Source organism: Prionailurus bengalensis, chromosome B1 (genome assembly GCF_016509475.1).
Source record: "Prionailurus bengalensis isolate Pbe53 chromosome B1, Fcat_Pben_1.1_paternal_pri, whole genome shotgun sequence".
Taxonomy (NCBI): Eukaryota; Metazoa; Chordata; class Mammalia; order Carnivora; family Felidae; genus Prionailurus; species Prionailurus bengalensis.
In genome coordinates, this window is record NC_057344.1 from 81,798,809 (window position 1) to 81,820,725 (window position 21,917).

Below are 21,917 nucleotides of genomic sequence, written 5' to 3' on the forward strand. Positions count from 1 at the left end.
CATAAACGTGTGCACTAATATAGGTATTCTATCCAGGGCTTTCTCCACTGGCACAATGTTTTTGGAGACAGCAAGATGCAGCAGAAGTTTCTATTTGGTTACAGTTCGGGGCAGAAACAGAGCTATGGTAAACAACTGTGGGAAGGACATATCAAAAGAAGAAGGGGTGGCATCGATGTGGCCAAGGGAAGAATCTAAGTCTTCTCAAGTCTGTGTCCTTCATGGGCAAACTGTCTGGGGTTGGGGTGGGGGATGGGAGAGAGGACAGAGGATTCCCATAGGAGGTGGATGGGCAAGCGAACACCGTCTGGCTGCAGTTTTGAGCTCTCCTTCCGGGCCAACGTTACACTTGCTTTTTTGTGTGAAGCTGAGATGCTGTAGAGTGTTGTCCATCTAGAACTGTTGGTGCTGCAATTCCTCACATAAACAAGTTTATACGGTTAGGTCTAAAATTCCAAATTTTGCTCCTTTTTTCTTAATTTCCGAAGTTCCACACGTCCTTTTCTGATTTATAGGGATGCTGCCCTCTTCATGATTCAGTTTCCCTGTCTCTGTATTAGTAACTTAGTTTGTTATGTTTGGCAAAGAATTATTTGAGAGAAATCGCTCTGAAGATTCAGAAGCAAATCTGATTGATCCTAAAATCTAGCAAGTGAAATAAGGAAATGACAAATTTTTAATCAAAGTAAGCAATAATGACAGGTTTATTTAAAATTTCCAGTAGAGAAAACCCACTAGTTTTGGAATAAAAGTACTCAATGTACGAGAGCATAAGTGAATATAAAAGATTAGCAGAAGAAAAATAAAACCAAACAGTACAAAAAAAATCCTTAAAAGTCTGAAATGGATTTAAACAGGGATGTTCTTTAAATCCTCCAAATATTTAACAGTTGGTGAACAATTCACTTGAAAATTAAAGCCAGTTTCTGTAAACTCCATAAAAAACTGCTTATTAAATTGAAGCACTCCATACGGTTGGTATTGAGACATATAGGCAGTCGATTTCAGAGTAGCAGGAATTACTCATTTGCTCTCACAGTTACATGAATTAACCAGCTGCACAACTGCTTTTTGGAGAGGATGGGATAGAAGGCGCCCCCCCCAAAAAAAAAAAACAAAAAACAAAAAAAAGAAAAGAAAAGGATAAAATGTCTAAAAAATTGAAACACAGCAAAATTCAGGCATCAGTTTGTTTCCTGAAAGTCACAAACTGACTTTTTACAGTATATTCTACATTTGCAGTTGTCATTTCCCTCTCCCCCACCCCCTCAAATACTAAGTCCACTAGTCTAATCCATTCTTAACTTCCAAATATTCTGTACATATATATTTAGCAAAGAGCATATACCTAACATTATTCTGACAGCAGTATGGTCAGCGTACAATTTTAGAAAGATTACTATGTATATCATCAGATTAAACTTTACTTAAAAAACAAACAAAACCCATTACTAAACAAATAGTTTTAAAACATTATGAAAACCCATGAAAATAAGACTCAACATGGGTTCTAAACCTGATAAAAACACACTTCAGAAAGACTATTAATGCTAAACTTCTGCCAAACGATGACCTTAAAGTGCCAAACACAAAAGAATCTCTTAGGACCATTTCTCTTAGGACCAAATAGATAATTTGTCCCTGGCTTGGCCATCTCTCCTTTAACTATACACGAAGTCCTGCTAAAAGTATGCATTTTAGTTGATTTTACAATAGAATGTTACAATGTAAACTAAACAGGTTCTTGATATCGACAGTATGTTACCAAGGTTTTTTGTTTTTTTTATTTTTTTAATTTCTGAATCCAACAGTTGGTCACAGAGGTCAAGTATTATCAAGGCTCCTTTGTCAGTTCTTGATCGTGTCTGACTCATCCATCCTTCAAGTACATGCAAGGCTCAATAGTTTTCAAGAGGCAGAAGCCTGAGGCTGTTTAAGACACAGATGAAATAGGATTGTGAGGTGAACCCATCTGAGTAAGAACTTTATCCAGCCACTGGAGGGGGCCATGCAGGTGGATCTCAATCCAGCAGGGGGTGCTAGTAACATCCTGGCGGTGATATTCTGCTCCCCAACCCTAGAAGACACAGTGGAGGTCATTTAACTTGCTTCACTCCGTGATTAAACTTTTTAAGTAAGAAGAATTCAAGTAATCAGACACTCTTGATTAAAGACACAGATGCCTTCCATAAGACAGATGCTTGTGTGCACAAACACATACAGTATGGCAGGCAGTTTCAGGTGATGGGTGTGTTCTAGGCTCCCTAAGTTTCCTCCACAGAATCAAAGTTAAGAGGCACTGGTTTTGGGGAATGAAAGTTTCAAATATATCATAAGGCTGTTTCATTTAACGAAGGCACCTTTTAACTTTTTATCATCAAGAAAATAAAGAAAAAGTCAGGTTAGCCAAACTGACTTTCTGCTTCTTCCCTCCTCAGCCACTGAAGGTCCTCCTACCAACACAGAGCTCTTGATCTTTCAGTCTCTAAGCAAACGGGCAGAGGCACATACATATCCAGAAAGCTATTATGGACACCGAAGCATTGCTTTGAATCAATAGATTCCATTAAACATTTGTACAAGAAGGTAGTCTGCCAGACATCTTCAGTATGACTGAATCGGGACACTAAAGTTGCAAAAGACAAAGGTAATTTTGCAACTGCAATGATCAAAAACTCACTAGTGTGGTGGGCAATGGAATATAAAGCTCTCATAAACCCTTGTTTCATGAGGAATGTCAGAGAAGGCTGGGTTCTATTTATCTGATACCTATCTACTCCAGGAATTTCAAGAAGTACATATAAAAATATCAGAACTCTCAGGAAGAAGGTGTGATATATGAAGTGCATATGTATATACATTCATACATTTGTACAAATATCAATACACTGCTATGTTTAATTTAAAGGTATGTGTGCCTGTTTCCCCCATTAGACAGTAAGTTCTTTGAAGGCAGGGATCAGATCTTATTTATCTCCATCTCAAACATCTAGCACAGTGATTGGCACAAAGCAGAAGCTCTAGAAATACGTGTTCAGCTGAATGGACTTGGATTTTTCAGATATATGGGGAATTTACTGTGCAAATAATTTAGAAAATGTATGTTTTAAAGTCCAAGATGATCATCTTCAAAATGGCAAAAAGACTGGCTATTAAAATTAGCAAAATGACCTATATAATTTCTCTAAGATGCTAAGTGTGCAAGGGCAAGGTATAAAACCCTTATGGTTTTAATAAAGAACAATACCATATAAACACTATGCAAACTTGTTGTTGCAAATGTATGATAAGCAGCTGCCCTTCATCATGTCAGCAGGAGTTTTAAAACAAAATTTGTTCACCCTTAGCTTTCCAAATCCAGCTTCCCAGCTATGTCTATTATATCTTATATTGCCCTCCATTCCAGTATATATCACGTTATTTTATAATTAAGCATATACTAGGCTGTAAGCATTTGTGAAGCTAGAAACTTTAAGGTGATTTTTTTCATCTTTGTATTAATTCTCTGGAATAGTGCTAAAAATATTTGCTGAATGAATGAAATCCAATACATTTTTAATGCATATCCTCGTATCATAAACACTTTTTATTAGTGTAAAGTTTGTTTTTACTTGTGTGTAAATAATTAAAAATCTATAAAAGTAAAACCATTAAAAGTGACAGGGTAAACAATATGAGTTTGAAGAGAAATCCAACTGGAGCAGTAGAGTCATAGATTCTTCTTGAGTGGCCCTTCAAGAATAATAGACTCATCAAGGGAACTCTGTAATGATTACCACAGTTCCCAACTCTATCCACCCATTTTAAAGATGAACATGAGGAAGGGCAAAAGATCCCTGTGCCTTAATCACACAGTTAAAATGGCAGCTAAGGGGCGCCTGGGTGGCTCAGTTGGTTAAACGTCCGACTTTAGCTCCTGTCATGATGTCACGGTTCGGGAGTTTGAGCCCCGAGTGGGGCTCTATGCTGACAGCTGAGAGCCTGGACGCTGCTTTGGATTCTAGGTCTCCCTCTCTCTCTGCCCCTCCCCCCACTCATGCTCTTTCTCGCTCTCTCAAAAATAAATGTTAAAAAATAAATAAAATAAAATAAAATAAAATAAAATAAAATAAAATGGCAGATAAAACTAGAACCTGGGTTTCCTGACTCTTAATAGTTATTCTTGGGCGCCTGGGTGGCTAAGTTGGCTAAATGCCAGACTTCAGCTGAGGCCATGATCTCATGGTTCGTGCCCTGTGTCGGGCCCTGTGCTGACAGCTCAGAGCCTGGAGCCTGCTTCAGATTCTGTGTCTCCCTCTCTCTGCCCTTCCCTCGCTCACACTTTGTCTCTCTCTCTCTCTTTCAAAAATAAATAAACATTAAAAAAAAATAGGTATTCTTTCCTCAATACCAATAAAACAACAAATAAGGGGCACCTCGGTGGCTCAGTCAGTTAAGGGTCCAACTCTTGATCTCAGCTCAGGGCACGATCTCATGGTTTGTGAGACAGAGCCCTGAGCTGGGCTCTGTGGTGACAGCGCAAAGCCTGTTTGGGATTCTCTCTCTGCCTCTTCCCTGCTTGTGCGAGCACGAACCCTCTCTCCCTCAAAATATATCAACTGTAAAAAAAAAAAATTAAAAAAAAAAAACCCCAACAAACAAAAACCATCGCTGGCAAGTCAGAGTCTTCATTTTAAAATTCATTTTAGCCAAATGCAAAGTCAAAAATTAAACCGTGAATGTTAATAGTGCATGAGAAAGATCTTTCCAGTCTCATAGGTACACAGCATATTGGTAAACTTCTTTAAAAGGTAAAAACCCTCCTTTAATACTAACAAGGTACCATACTCAGCCACACACACACATCACAAAACTGGTGAATTATGTTTCAAGAAAACCAACACCAGGAGAAAAAACTCAGAATCTGCTAATATGATTCAAGAAGTAAGAAAAAAATGATATTCAGGGAAAGGCATCTTTGATCTAAAGGATGATTAACAAAGTAAGGTTCCAAAATTACCCTCTGTAATACATACATTACAAAACAGGTTTCACAACAAGTTGGGTGAGCTTCTGAAGAGAGGACATAAAAGGTGATTGCCTCACCCAAATATATAATTAGTTTTGTTTCTCAAGGTAACAGAGGATGAAAATTTATCTTTGAGTATTTAGAGACAAGTCAGTTACTAGAATAAGTTACAACTCATGAAAATCTAGTCAGATATTTGATATTTAATTTTGACATCTTAAAATTTTTTTTATTTCTTGGAGGTGGAAGAGAAGGGAGAAAGAGATCAATTATTGTGAGCAATGTCTTTAACCTTCTCCATCCTCAACCCTAACAACAGTCTTAGAACGAAGGTATCTACTGATCTTTGGGCAAGGGTCTTATTAACTTCTGAATTATAGGAAAATCATGAGGTTTTACTGGAACCATTAAAAAAACCTGACCTATCACAAATAAACCCCAGCATGGTGAACTTTTATTTAAAAAAGATCACTCATTTATTGCTGAAACAAAAGCAACAAATGTTATCATCATAAAGGTACTAAAAACGCAGAATGAAAAGGAAGGGGGGTTTGTTTACTGAATTAATCTTTTAAGAAAATCGTGCATTTAAATTATATATGTTAAATATACAACAAAACATATTCTTATGGTATTACAGTAGCTAAAATAGTGCTTATTTGAAGAGGAAAAAGTTATTAAAGCCTGCTACACTGTTGACATTTAAATACAAACACTCCTATATTCTAATTGTATCCTAATAACCGACATCCTCACTAAAGTTTAAAAAATGCCTAGGTAATAATGTTGGCTTCTATGGACATATATCAAGAGGGTATAGATTCATATACTGCGAGAAAGCACAGCAAACATGTTAAAGCCTAAGCAGAGGACTTACTTACTTTTACAAAGCTCATGCGGATAGTACACATTTTAGTGAGCTCATAGACTGTCTCGAAGCCATGGTTCACAGACTGTGCCAATAACTGAGCAAATTCTTGGTTATTAAAAATTTTTAAACTACACCCACTAGGGATCTTGCAAACAGTAGTGGGGTGAAATCCATGATGGTAGTTGCAGTTCCGACTTTGCACAAAGATGCTGCTGTCGCTGAGGCATTCGGCATACACTTCCCCTCCCACATAGTAAAGATGCACTCCTGTAGGAAGACAAGGGACGGATCATATTCATTACCATTTCTCACAGCTGCAAGGCATCTGTGTCTCTTCAATATATGAATTCGCATGGATTTAAACTTCGGTTTTTCTCTAAATCTCGTACAGCTGATAAAATCTTAGTTAACCATATTAGCTAATACAATGTCCTTTTGTTAACGTGTATGTCTAAGAGGTTTCTAAGAAATAATATAACAACACAGTCTCGTAAAAATTAGTAGCGAGATACAGCAAGTTCATTTTGATAAGAGTCTAATGCCCTATTTGGCCATGGATTGAAAGCATATTCTCACTCTAAAAATACAGCATAATAAAGCCGGACTTTATTATTGGATTCTACATATACTCATCATATGAGTTCTCTTTCTTGCATTTATTTTGTAGCTCAGCTCTTTGAAAATGTTAGGGTAGGAGAAGGGAGAATCAAAAGTAAAAGGGCTAGAAAACCACATGGAGGAAGTAGTGCTGAGAGCTAGAAGATGAAGGTCTGGGGGGTGGGGGGGGGAACTATAAAAATAATTCATACTGTGTGGAATCTGATCTCCCTGAACTACCATCTGCTCCAAACTTCTTCCTGTGACATCTTAGAGTGCCAGGAGTGTAGGAAATTGATCCTACCCAGCCTTTAAAAAAAGGAAACGGGGGGGGGGGGGGGGAACACGTTCTGACAAAGCCCTACACCATTAAGGGAGATTATTATAGGCCACGCAGCAAACAGAGTCCCATGCCATGTGGCTTTAAACAATCCACCTTGCAGGCAACTCCAGCATGGCTCAGCCAATGCTAAAACTACGGTCTCCAATCCAATCCAAAATATTATGTGTTGTGTTTACATGTACACACAACGTCTACGACTTCTGTGGCAATTAAATAGCTGCTGGAGAAGAAGTCCATTTTCCTGCTTGATGTAGAGAAAACAATTTGAGAGAGAGAGAGAGAGAGAGAGCGCACGCACGAGAAACTGTGTGTGTGTGCGTACACACACGTGTTTACTTTTTCTCCTGATTATAAAAATGAGGAATTTTCATTTTCAAAAATTTAGAAGGTAAAACAAAATATAAAGAATAAGAAAATATCATCACTTGTTTAGTGATGTAGAGGCAAAAGTTAACAGTTTGATGTGCTGTATTTGGTTCTGACTATTACTAAACTTTCTCTGTAAACATTTAAAGTTATCTACACGATTATATGGATACAACAATTTACTTTAGCGATTCGCCCGTTACTGGACCATAGTGTTGACACTAATTTTCTTCTCTTGTAACAATGCCAGGATAAATGTCTCTGGATAATTTTTGATAATATCCTTAGGAGAGATTCCTGGAAGTTAAATCACTGGATCGAAAGCTCTTGATTCACTTTGCCAAACGACTTTCCAGAATGCTTATATCAATTTACACCCTACCGGCAGTATATGAGTGCCTTTATCATTTTGCCCATGCCAGTACTGAGTGAGTTTAAGACATAAACAAATAAATTAAAATAAATTTTCGCTGAAAAACAATATTGTTTTCATTTACATGTGAGACTGGATATGCTCTCATATGTTTATTAGCCATCTGTGTTTCTCTTACGAACTTACTGTTCATATTTCTTACCTATGTATCCTACTGGGGTTCTAATATTTTTATTATTTTTTATGAGCTGCAAGTAAGATATAAATAATTTATTTCCTATTTGTTTCCCTATCAGTCCTTTGTCTTTTAATTTTGTTCTTGGTGTTTGGTTTTTTTTTTTAACCTACAGAAGTTTGAAAGCTTTGAGTAGTCAAATTCTCTTGTGATCTTTTCTATTGCTTTTTATGCTTAGAAAATTTCTGTCTCCGATAAAATGTATTTTTCTTCTTGCTTTTTACCAGCTTGCCATTAAAAAAAACCCCCTCAATTCACTAATCTATTTGCATATGTGAAATGAGGTCAGGGTTCCTCCCTACAGCCTCAACTAAAAACTAACTTTGTTACTGCAGGACCATTAGAAGACTACTGATTTGTTATGCTTCACTTAACATACATTAATTTTGAAATACAACATAGTCTGAGTTTAATTTATTCTACCATTTTGTCTATACCCTGACTTAATTGTAGTTTCATAATTAACCTAACATCAAGAATTTTTTCTTTACTCTTCCATTAAAAAAATTAGCTATTTTCACTTGTTTAACCGGCAGGTAATATTCAGATCATATTTTCCGACTTTCAAAAAATAACACATTGTGATTCTGGCATGGATTATTTTAAACCATAAATTGAATTAGGAAGAAAGGATATCCTTAAAATATTCTCACAATATTAAGCCTTCTCTTTAAGGAACACAGACTGCTTATTTACATATCTAAATTTTCTCTCTCAGTAAAATTTGGTTTTCTTTACCTAATTCTCATGTATTGCTCATTCATATTATTTCCAAAATTTTACGTTTTCTGTTGATATTAGAAGCATGATTTTCCTCTACATTATATTTTCTAACTGGTTATTGCCAGATTAAAGAAAACTGACATAAAATCTCTAAAACTAAATTTTTAAAGGTTTCTAGATACACAACCATAACTTCTGAATAAACACAACGACCACGAGTATTACTATGTCAGTAATACCTACATCAGTGAAAAAAGAAAGGCACTCATCCATAGACTTATGGTATAAGTGGAAATTAATAAAAGCTTTCTGGAAAGTAATTGGCATAATATATCAAGACCCTTGACCTACTAACTTCAGTTCAAGAATCTCTCCCAAAAATATTATCAATTAATCATATCATCTGCAATAATTACAATTTTGGCTTATTTCCATTATCAATAATTCTACATTTGAATACGCTAGTCAAGATATCTGGAACAATGTTAAGTATCAGCATTCCCAGAATCCGTATTTTCTTCCTAATTTTTAATAGAAATATTCTAGAGTGCAATGGCTTTTTACTACTTTGGGGTAACGGTCAACTTTAGAACTTAATGAAAAATTTCTCCCTTGATCCCAAATATATGCAATATTGTGTTTATGTACAATTTTCAGGGTTTGCAGATCATGGAAAGAGATCTATATGTTATGAACCTAGGTTCAAGCATTTCATCATTAAATGCGGAGTTTAGGATTTGGTTTTTTTCCCCCTTAATCATATTAAGGAACTATTAAGTCCTGTTTTAGGAGGTTTTTTTTTGTTTCTTTGTTTGTTTGTTTGTTTTTTCCAGGATCGAGTATTGAACTTTACCTCAAATGCCTTTTAAGCATTTACTAAATGACCTCTCGATTTGGTCCACTGTTCTAAATTTTATAGTAGGTCATTTTAAAAAAAATGTTTACTCTGGAAATAATTTCAAATGTACAGAAACAGAACAAACAGCCAAGAAAAACAAAAGAAGACCCACGTAACCACTATCCTGATTCATTTATTGTGACAATTTATTCTATATTTTTTATCATTCGCACGTCCTTCCCCTCTATTTTTTTCACACACACTCTCATATGCATATATGTGTATATGTATATACACACATATGTGTATATGTATACATAAACATATACACACATATACATCCTTATATATATTCTGACACAGATTTGTTTTAGATGGATAGACATGTGTATATATGCATATATGTGTGTATTTCCTAAGAACAGGCATTCTCTCTTACATAGTGACAATATAGTTAGCAATGCCAGTATATGTAACATTGATATAATACTCTCATCCAATCTACCACTCATATTTTAACTTTGCCTGCTGATCCCAATAAGGTCCTCTGTGGTATTTTTCCTGTCTGGTACAGATCATGCCCAGGGTCAGCTTATTACCTAGCTGTCATATCACTTTAATCTCTTTTAATTTGGAACATTTCACACCTTTGTCTCTTGACATTGATATTTTAGAAGAATACAGTTCCTCTTCACCCTTTTTAATAGAATGTTCCTCATTTTGGATTTGTCTGAAGTTTCCCCATGATTAGATTCAGATTTGCATTCTCAACTGGAATTCTGCACAGGTGATGTTACTTCTTTCTCAGGGCATCACATCTGCTGGTATATAGGATCCATCTGTCTCTCACTGGTGACGATAATTTTGATCTCCCAGTCAAGATGCTGTCCAATGTCTCCACTGTATAACTACTCATTTCTATTCTCCCTTGTTACTCATAGGCAGTCTGTGAGGAGACACTGTAAGACCATGCAAATATCCTGATTCTTGCAAAAAATTCTCTCTTTAGTATTCACTGAGGATTCTTGCCTGATGGCTGCAAAATGATGACTTTCAAACTCTAGCACTCACTGCACATTTGTGAACCAGCTTTCCCCATTCATTCCTTATCCTTATCTATGTATTATTGGCACGAGCTTATAAATTACTATGGTTTTTCAGTGGCTTAAAATCCATGCCATACTTCATTATTTTGTTACTCAAACTGTCCCAGAAGTGGCCAGGGGAAGCACCTCCAAGATGGCTCCTGTGACACGCCCCTATCACTTTCATTGGCATCTCTTCACTTTCTGATATAACAAAATGTTCCAGGCTCAACTCTGTCTACCTGGTCCGGACTTGGGAGTCAGCCCTTTCCCTGAGGAGTCCTGACTCCTCTCAGTGGGAAATGGTGTTAGAGATGATGAGCTGAGAACCAGACGTGTTTATGGCTCCTGGGCATCTTTGCCTGCTGGCCCTTTCAGCAGACAGATCAGAAACTACATGCACGTATGAGCACATCTAAATATGCATACGCATACACACACACATCCACGTGTACACACATACGTACATGTATTATTAAGTCATGATTTCACCCTGATACCTCCACAGGGTGAATTTTTTGCCCTCCTCCATACTTGTATGTTTCTTACTCCACAGTGAAAATCCAGGCTCCCGGAAACATCCACATTCAGTCATTTGCTTAATCTTATAACTAAAAGTTCCATAACTTTTATTCATACTGCTACTAAGCAATCAAAGCCTACTAAAATGAGCTCGGGATTTGTTTACAAGCACTCTACCCTACCTGGCCCAGACTGAAGAAACATAGCCAAATACTATATTCCTAAGTTATTCTGGACTGGTTCTTTCTTTATTTTTCCCAGTGAGTTATGGTACTCATTTGAAACATATTAGGTTTACTTGTTTTAACTTGCATTTAGTTTTAGGTTGTAAGTCACTCTTTAACAGCTATTTTATTCTGCAGCAAAACACAAGATGAAAGAGTGTCCCCCCCTCCCAGATCAATATTTCAGCTGGTTAATATCAATTCCTATGAGGTGGCAGGACACAAACACTGCTGACTGAAAAGTGAGTAGTGTCCTGATAATACAAACTGAAAAGCTATTTACAAACCGGAGCCAGTGTTTATTACCTGGTGTTTGCCCTGGTAGGCTGCTCCAGGAACAACTGCGTCAGTTCTAGGGGAACAGGGGCACAACAGACACACATGTGAAAGAGGTTCAAGTGAAAACTCACCTTTTCCAATATGCCGCCTGGTGTTTTCAATAGTGGAATTCCGGTTAACGTTGGAGAGCAGCCCAAGGCAGAAACGGTTCTTATTGTTGGAAGGATCGGTGAAACCATCCACCAACACACTTGTGGAGGAGGCATGGAACGCTTCGCCCACACGATTATTGAGCTCATAGTAGACAATAGAGCACCAGTGTTTTGGTTCCTCATAAGCGACCGCCTGAACATCTGTAAGAAAGAAAACCTTACAGTCAATCTCAGCGAGTGCCTCGGGCTCTCAAACACTGAAGCTGTGTTGTCAAACTGGCTCAGGACCCTGGAATGCAGGTACGGGACGGCAACTGCTATTAGAATGTATACGGTTTCTCTAGGATATCTGAAACAGGTACTCCTCACCTCATAAAGTGTGACGTCCTCCTTCAACTGGAAAATAATTTTCTCCAATTACTATCAGATAACCAAAACGCCAGCTAAGCAAGCATACCAACAGCATTTGCTGCACACTCACAATATGCTACTTGCTCCGTAATATGCCAAAATGGAAATTACCCCCACCACAGATGCTGGCTCACCATCTAAAGAAACACAAGTGGCAAGTGAAAAACAAATGGAAAGAGAACAATCGAGGACAGGAAATGTGCCAAAGGTGCTGGCAGAAAAAGGGTGACTTTCAACAAAGCCTTAGTAGGCCTATGCTGTTTCAAAGCAATGAAAATCGGTTTCTAATTATTGATAAGAAGTTCCCTTACTTCACATTAAGCTGCCAATAACTATCACAGCCACAGCTTTGCTCCAGTCCTTAAACTCAGGAAGAAATCTTGCCAGCTGGCCATTTTTACAGAATGAATCATATCTCTCTCATCCAGATTTCATGCTAACTTCCTTATATTTGCTTTAAGTCATGCAGAGCAGGTGTGTTTTGTCTCTCCATTCCCAGAATGGGCCAACAATGGAAATTACCCAACTTTACTGACAGGATGCAGCTTGTTAAGTCAAATCTCTTAAGACTAACAAATCTCCAAACAGAACATGCTTCTAAACATTTGCAACTAAAAGGTTCTAAAGATAAGTTCCTTCTGTAGTAAAACCTCTTTTACCACTGCTTTAGAGATTCCAGGAATATAAACCACGTATGCCCACTGTGCCAATATGTAATGATCTGAGGTTTATGAGGTCCTGAGCATACAAATGTACAAAGAGAAAGAATATCCACATTAGAAGCATAAACTGGACTGTTTAGGAAAAAGTACTTCTGTGTTCATTTAACAACAACCTCCACAAATATCATAATGCACTTTATTTTAGAATTAGGTAAGGAAAACAGAACAATCCTTAAAAAAATCCACACACACATTAGCTGCTCTATATACTGGATCAGGTGAGCCAAAAACAAGCATACACTATCTTCCCTGCTAAGCAACTATCCCATGTCAATTTACTGTATTTCAAAGAATGAAATTTTAGTAATTTACATAGTGCTAAATCTTAAAAGAAGACTGTAACATCATTATAGAAGGCTTTTATCAGCTATCAGGATTGTTCAAAATACTACTCATTTAGGTCAGAAGATGACAACATTTTTCTATAAAAGACCAGAAAGATTTTGTGGGGCATATGGTCTCTACTGTAACTATTCAACTGTGCCCTCGTAGTGCTAAAACTGCCACAGATAACGTGTAATGGACATAGCTGTGTTCCCATAAAAATTTATTTACAGAAAACAGGCAGCAGGCTGAATTGGCCTGTGGGCTGTAGTGTGCTGACTCCTGCTTTAGGAAAACCACCAAAGGTAAAACAGTAACAGAAAGGCCAACATTCTTTCCTCATGAAGATATTAACTGTGAACTTATTTCTAATGGGGAAATTTTTAAAAGCTATTTAAAGGAAAAATTTTAAAGCAATTTAAAGGCCTGTTTCCTGAAATCAGACATTTTAGGCTTAACAACAATAGCTACAGGGTCCACACGCTCATAGCTGTAGAGCAGTCCTGTGTCCATTCTCTCCTGCGATCCTTCTTCCCCAAATACCTATTCCAAAGATATGTGAGACACAAGTCACTTTCCCCAACCAGAAGCTTTATCTGTTGGTTCATAATTATGTTTGGGAAGATGTTCTAGAGATTATCAGGAACCACCAGATACAGAGCCAATAAAGATGTAAAAATATTTTACAGATGAAAAAGGTGTACATTCAGGGACACCTGGGTGGCTCAATCAGTTGAGCGTCAGACTTTGGCTCAGGTCGTGATCTCATGGTTTGTGGGTTTGAGCCTCGCATCGGGCTCCACGTCGACAGCACAGAACCTGATTCAGATCCTCTGTCTCCTTCTCTCTCTCTCTACTCCTCCTCCCCTCCCCAAAATAAATAAACTTTAACAATAAACAAATAAAATAGGAAGGTGTACATTCCAATTTATTACACTGCACATCTAAAAAAGGTTCTTTCGTCATCAGATTTTAAGAATTTACAAGATGTAAGCAACTCTGACAAAGTCTGAGATATCTCCAATTTTAATAAAGTCAGAATGAAATGAGACCTACACCTAGTAACTAGATTGCCTTAAAACTTCAATTTGCATAAAATTTACACAGTGAAGTTTCATGCCACGTGTTGAGTGCACCAGTGAAGCATCTTCCTCCACGAGAGGTTGTCTGGGAACAGTTTTCTTCCACCATTTGGTCATGACTTCCTACAGGTGCTCAGGGATTCTTCCGACACTCACTGCTCTCAGTTCTCTGCTCTGTTAGGCCTACCTCGCTAGCCACTGCAGACCTCGAAACACACCCATCCTCCACCAGAAAGGGAAAGGAATGACCCGACCTGCTTATAGGTTCTGCTTCTAAGTTTTTCCAGGTGAGAACAGGAAAAACACATGCCTCAACCCCTTTCTGTAACAAGGTTAGAAACAAGTAAATATAGCAAGAAAAAAATGTTAGTAGTTCTTTCTAGTTGCAGCTGTGTATGGATGAGGGCTAAGACTCTACCAACAAAGGAAACTTTGGGAAGCCTTGTTATATGAACTTCTAATTTTGGACATCACCAGTGACAGCCCCACTTCAGTAAAGTTATGCTCACTGTTTCTCAATACCTACCTTTGTCCTTCACTTAAAAATATTCTTTTATTGCCAATTTAAAATTATTAAGTATTGTGCTCAAAACAGATGACCACACAATTATACACAGGCCTTCATTAGTCAAATCAGTATGTTTGTTCTTCATATAAAAGACTTACTTGAAATCCAAAAAATTCTCTCTCTCCAGCTTCTCTTATTGTGCTTTCTCCAATAGCTTCTTTTTACAGACTAATAAACATTTGTGAGAGAAAGTAACATTTGGACAGATAAACTTTAGACACTAAAAAGGGATAAACAGCAATTCATTTTACCTCCTCTGTTGATTTCTGAGGGCAGTGAAGGTGCCATCATATTTGTGTCCATTGGCTGGGAGCCATCCTGGGTCATGGGGTCCTCAGGAGGCAGGTAAGCAGGCGGGGGCGTATCAGCTACAAAGTTTAAGAAAAAGAAAAGATTTCTTTATCTTTAAATAACCACACACACTTAAAACATAAATTCTGTGAAATTCCTGAGATTAAACTGCCATTTCAACCTCATCAGAAAATGGACGCTAGACACTGAACTCGGTGTCCACTTCCTGAAAATGACCGGCATCTCGTGATTTTGTACAACCGTAGAGAAGATTCAGGGTGAGGAAAAGCACTATATGCCAGTTCCAGAAGTCATCTGCCTTTCCAGAATCATGCTGTCTTGAAACAATCAGGAGAGCATTTAAACATGTTCTCATACAGTCCACTTTAAGAGGACCTCTGCATTTCATAGTTTCACTGGTGGATGGAAAACCTTTGAAAGCTACGTAGGATCTCTTAAGAAAAAGAGCTTCAGGGTTTCTTACTTTAAACCCACAGGCTTTTAGGAATTTACCAACGGAGTTTCATTATCGCCAATTAGTTTACGGATTTAAACTGTTAATTTTCCATGACTTCAAGCAATCTGTTAGGACTACCTTACCCCTACCTGCTTAAATAATCACTAGTTTTAAAACCCCTAGTAGCAGAATAACAGGAAATAAATCAGTTTATCACAGCCATCTTCTATTTCAGAATTTATATATGCTTCTTCTAGAAAGCTCAAAGTCAGCTGGCAATAAGGCAAACAACATGACTTGAATCAAAGAACACTAATATAGGTCTTTTGTGTTTTCTTAAATAAAATAAGGGGTATGGGTTCCCCACAAATAATCCTTTGTGATCAAAAAACAAGTTCCTCACTGGCTATTGTGAGCCCATCTAGCACACCAGACAGGGCAGGGAACAAAGTTTTACCTTAGGGAACCATGAATAACTTGGAGAAGTAGCCCAGATCACTCAGGGCAACTGCTGAACACAAATAGCTAATACTGCTGCTCCTTCACAGCTTTTCAGAGATTTCCAAAGACTGACTCTCCAGCTGAATTGCAACCCAGTAACTTCCACCATCCAGCGGCTAACAAGCAAGGACTCACGACACAACGACAGGACTATGGGGACCTTATCTGGATGCCTTTTTCACCCTTTCCTCCAGCTTATTTTAATTCAGCTTCTTCCCTGCAGCTGTAACACTGACTCCGCTTTGCTTCCAGCCAGGAATGAAGACCTAGAGCATCCTCTGAGACCAAATCCGATAAATTTCCACAAACGAGCTGGTGAAAATGTCCTCAGCAGCCTGTGGCACCAGCAGCACTGAGAAAGTGCTACCTGCTACCTATGGGTGATGCTCTACTATGCCCATAAGTGCCTCCTCCCACCTTTGGCGGCTCTTTTCCACATCACCTTTGCTTGGCCTGCGTCTTAATCCCTGACAGCCGGGGAACAAAGTGTAAATAAACTCAAGCAATAATCTTCCCGTTTTTCACTCCGGGGGTCCACCCTGGGTTTGCTGCTGCTCCCAAGCTTCTGAAACCATCTCTTCACCACTAACCTCTTTATCAAACCCAACAGTTCCGGGTGAGGGTGGGGGCAATAGGAAATAACCAGATGATACTTAGTTTGATTTCTAAACTAATCTATATTTCCCCCTCCCCTGCCCTTCCCACACACCCACACTGCCCTGTTCTAAGGAGTTTTGGATTGCAAAACAAAACGATGCAAAAATAAAAGGCTGAAAACAAAAAAAGTAATAAAAGACAGCACTATCAAATGTGGACGCTTTTCAATTTTTGAGGACATAACCAGCCTGTTGTCAAATTCCCATTCACTTAAACCCATTTCAAGTTGCCTAATAAACTTGCTTGCCCACCCATTTTCCTTTCTTGAAATGTTAATCGATGTTAAGTACATCTTTGTTTACAGTATCCTCCTTGAGGTCTACTGGCAAGGAATTTGGCACTCATCATTTTTTGTGAGATGCTTGCTTCCTAACCTATAATTTGAAAATATAATGTCCTAATTAATCATTTATTTTGATAAACATTACACCATCAGTTAAGTCTAAAAAAGAAGGATAATTGTTTTTGTCTTTGCTAAGTTAAACAAGCAGATGGTCTCCAGTACTTCTGTTGCATTTCCTTTGTTGCTAAAGTATATGTTTCTTGGGATTACATCACCACTTAAATGAATTTAATTAAGTGTGGGGGGGGGGTGTGATCCCTCAGGAAATATCTTTTCTGAGGCTGCACTTATAACAGGAGTTTTTTTTCACGTACAGCAAATGTGCGCAGCACATTATTTTTCTCTTCCTCTCTTTTATCAAGAGCGAAGACTGTAACAATTATGCCACTCCCAGAAGGATGCAGCTGTTTCAAAAACCCTTCAAAATCAGAAATAAAACTTATTCAAGCATCTGCGCCTGACAAACAGGACATTTGCTTCCTTGACTGCGAGGTCTCCCTTCGCCCAGGGCGGTACCCCCGTCTGAGAGCCAAGTGCCAGGTACCAGAGCCGAAGAGCTCTCTGCGCACAGGTCCGCTCAGAGTTCCCCCGACTCCGCAGCAGCAGGGCCACTTGCCGGAACATCACTGAACTTTCCGACCTACCTGGCATCTGGAAAGGGCTTCCTGGGTCTGAGCTGGTGGGGGAGTGCGGGTAGGTGCCACTGCTGCTTCCAGGAGAGTTGGGGTAGCTACTGCTGGGGGAGTGAGGGAACGGATGGCTATTGGGTTGCTGGAAAGAATCCGGAAAAGTTGCGTTGAGTGGCATGTGAGGCTCATTTTGTCCTAAGTTACGGAACTGAGCTAATAGGCTGTGCTGAGGATTATATTCACTGTGTCTTGGAACCAGCACTGGAGGAAGAACTAGAAAAGGGGAAGAAAAGAGAGAGATGAAAATGAAAATGATGAAAATCTGTAATCACATCACAATGAAGTAGAAACATAATCTGTAAGTAACAACAAATTATCTGAACCCTGCCCCGCTGCCAACTCAAAAGCATCATGCAAATGAAGAGCCATTTTTCACTGAGGAATAAATGCAGTAACAAGTGGTCTCTTTAGAATCTGCCGTGACTTATGCCCCAGACCTGTAGCATTGACATACTGTCCAAGGAAAGTCTGCGAAACACCTTTTATGTTAAAAATGTCCACAAGGTTTCCCCATTCTTAATGTTTTCATTCACTAAAAACCAAAGCACAATTATGAACATGTACCACCACTGACAATTCCACTTTTCCAGCCCTGGTTGATAAGATGTTCCATTTAAGAGTTAATACTTATTGAATGGTATGAATTATTCACCATAAATGTTTTAAATGGACACATTAACTCACTGTGAAACAAAAGAAGGCACAGTAAATAACGTTCAGAGGATAAATATGGTGAGCAGCATAAAATCCAAATGCCATTAAAAGTAGTTAATTAGACAAAATATGATGTTTTGTGGGACAGACTTTATGTTGTGTCCAAGTCGTCCTACTTCACAAAACTCTGTTCTCTGATGATCTTCATGCATTTAACCCACTTTTCAGTAATCCATATTTTGCCTGACAGGCAAAGGAGGAAACAGGTCATATAAACCACATTTTGCTAATTGGATACTCAAGGTTTAAAAGCCAAAAACATACACACCACTAGAGAATGAAAGAAAACAGCTCAAGTCATGCCTGAAAGCTCCATTAGGTACCTAAGGAGTTAATAATTAGCATGGTCTGCAACCTCCAGAAACCTCTAGAGGCAAAGCCACTATAAATTATGTTGCTAATCGAAGTGAAGGACTGGGTAGTAAACCCTAACAGGGTTAGATCCTCAACTTCCCACCATAGTCCCCAGACACCTCCTCTCCGGTAACACAGGCCCTTGGAACCCCTACTATGCTCACAGCCTTGGCTAGAAAAACCACCCATTTGGAAATCTGCTTGGAGGAGAGAGGAGGAGATTTAAAATCTTCTATTGTTGTTGGGAGTTAGAACTCAAAATATATTCTCCCAAAGAAACAATATTTAGTGGCATTAGGAATTAAGTAGATTTTTGAGGACTTTCCAGGGACCCTATCTATAATGTATACCATTTTTGCAGGAAAATGTGCCATGAACACTTGCATTATCACTTACTTATTCATAAGCTAAAAACTGTTTAAGTAAAAATAGGTTTCTGAAGGTCTTAAATGGTCTCTTATGCTATTATCTTAAATTCCTAATCTGTAGAAATAAGATCTACTAGTTTCTCTAAGCTGATCCCTTAGAAACAAGTCTTTTTAGTATAATAAACGTATTTCCTTTTCTGCACAGCGATGGAATCTGCCCAAATTAAGTCCCCAAAAGCATAATTCCTCCTTCTACCTTTCAATAGTCATCTGGAATGTAAATTATTTTGCTAAAGAAAAAATTCCCAGTTGTCATAAAGGCTCCTCCAACGTCAACAGAAATCTGTATTGCAAAATAAACAAAGGCTCTGAAATAGCACAATACCTTTGAATTACCTATGCAATCATTCTTTTTCTTTTAGCTGCTGCGGCTTGAGTTACTACTTCCCAACTTGCCTTTCATGGTCATCTAGCGATAGCCTCATTTCTGACTGGTGCCTTAAAAGGGGGGCAAATACTGGCCTCTAAACCCTGCCCCCAAAATGCAGCACCAGACATAGCACCTTGAATCAATCCTCCGTCTCAACCCTTCGGAGGACCCACCTCCTGCCCTGCCCCCCGACCTTCCTTAAGGGAGGACCCACCCCCTGCCCTGCCCCTCCCACACTCTCCTTATCAGAGGACCCACCCCCTGCCCTGCCCCTCCCACACTCTCCTTAACCGAGTCCCTGTTTCAGCACCACTCATTGTCTATAATTTTATAACAGAGAATTTGTGGGGCGCCTGGGTGGCTTAGTCAGTTAAGCCTCCAACTTCGGCTCACATCATTGTCTCATGGTTCGTGGGTCTGAACCCCACATCAGGCTCTGTGCTGACACCTCAGAGCCTGGAACCTGCTTTGGATTCTGTGTCTCCTCTCTGCCCCTTCTCCGCTCCTGCGCGCGCGCGCTCTCTCTCTCTCTCTCTCTCTCTCTCTCAAAAATAATCATTAAAAAGAAAAATAACTTTTTCCTCACCTCTGGTTATCAAGATAAGATGAATTCTGCCACTGCTGACATACGCACAAGTATCTTTTAATAAACTTAAAAAATTGTATTGAGTATCACACATCTATAATAAAATGCACAAGTTTTCATATAAATGACATAGTATGTACTCTTGTGCCTGGTTTCTTTAGTTCAACACTATGTGTGTAGGATTCATCCAATGTTATGTATACCATATATATATATACACATATATATATATATGTATATATATATATATACACACACACATATATATATAGTAAGATGTTTACTCAGTCCCCCCACCTAACCTCCTCAGAGGATAATCAATTTCTTTTGTTCCTCTGGTTCATCCTTGTATTTCTTCTTGAAAAAATTAAGCTGATAAACATGTGCTTTCTTACTTTGTCTTTATTACTAAAAAGGAAAGTAGCCCACTCTATAGACTCTCTTGCACTTTGTACAGCACCATAGTTTATTCAACCAATCTCTTATGTCTGAGTAGTTTACACTATTTTACCATCACATATAATACTGCAATGAATAACTCCATGTATATACACTGCAGTATTGTTAAAGGATTATCTTCGGGGTAAATTCCTAGAAATAGAGATACTGGGTTTTGAAAATGCAGATACAACTTTGTTATTGTCAAGTACCCATCATGTAAGAGAGCGATTTTCCCCCCACAACCTCACAACTATTTTGTCAAAGTTTTGATTTTTTGGACAACTGGATGGGTGAGAAATGATATTTTGGTGCAATTTTTTTTAATGTTTATTTGAGAGAGAGTGAGAACGTGAACATGCAAGCGAGCAGGGGAGGGGAAGAGACAGCGGGAGACACAGAATCTGAAGCAGGCTCCAGGCTCCCAGCTGTGAGCACAGAGCCCTACCAGGGGCCTGAACTCACAGACCGCCAGATCATGACTTGAGCCAAAGTCGGATGCTTAACCGACTGAGCCATCCAGGCACCCTTCTGGTGCAATTTCAACTTATATTTCTCTTATTACGGTGAAAGTCCATCATTTTTTTATGTACTTCAGGGGACATTTTAATGTATTTTTTCTGTAAATGGTCTTCTTGTGCCTTTTGCCCATTTTTTGGTCTTTTCATTATATATAGGGACTCCTGGGTGGCTTAGTCGGTTGAGCATCCGACTCTTGGTTTCTGCTCAGGTCATGATCTCACAGTTCCTGGGATTGAACCCTGCGTCAGGCTCTGGGCTGACAGGGGGCAGCCTGCTTGGGATTCTCTCTATCGCTCTCTCTCTGCCCCTCCACTGCTTGTAATGTCTCTCTCTCAAAATAAATATTTTAAAAAATATTTAAAATAACATTAAAAAGAAAAAAATATATATTAGAGATATTAGCCTGTGTGACATTTTATATGTTACAAATATTTTATTGCAATGTGTCATTTGTCTTTTGACTTTCCTTATGTGAAGAAGCTTATTTTTTTATGTTTGGTAGTCAAATTTACCAATATTTTCCTTTATTGTGTATGCAGTTTGATCATAAAAAGGCTTCTCCTACACCCATAAGGAGGAATTCATCCATGCATTCTTCTAGTACATATAAAGTTTCCTATTTTATTTAGATCTCTGATCTGTTTGTAGCTCAGTTTTATTTATACTACAAGGAATAGATCTAATTTTATCTTTTTCCAAATGGTTGGCCAGTTGCCCCAACACCATTTATTAAAAAGCTCTTCTTTGTTCTAGTGATTGGATATACCACCTTTCTCATAAAGTTCCATATATGTTAGAGTCTATTTTTAGACATTCCATCCGTTCTATTCTAGTCTGTGCCCTG

The 21,917-nt window shown here is 38.4% G+C and overlaps 1 protein-coding gene across 1 annotated transcript in view; it reads right to left on the reverse strand.

The window, feature by feature from the left end:
* Window positions 1–686: 686 nt before the first annotated feature.
* SMAD1 (SMAD family member 1) overlaps window positions 687–21,917 on the reverse strand; it is a 78,371-nt gene continuing 57,140 nt past the window's right edge. The window contains exons 3-7 of the mRNA XM_043568052.1: window positions 17,617–17,874; window positions 14,975–15,091; window positions 11,596–11,817; window positions 5,890–6,146; window positions 687–2,077 (exon numbers count right to left, since the gene is read on the reverse strand). Of these exons, the coding sequence (XP_043423987.1) occupies window positions 1,934–2,077; window positions 5,890–6,146; window positions 11,596–11,817; window positions 14,975–15,091; window positions 17,617–17,874 (998 nt within the window). The 3' untranslated portion in view covers window positions 687–1,933. The remainder of the gene's footprint in view (window positions 2,078–5,889; window positions 6,147–11,595; window positions 11,818–14,974; window positions 15,092–17,616; window positions 17,875–21,917) is intronic.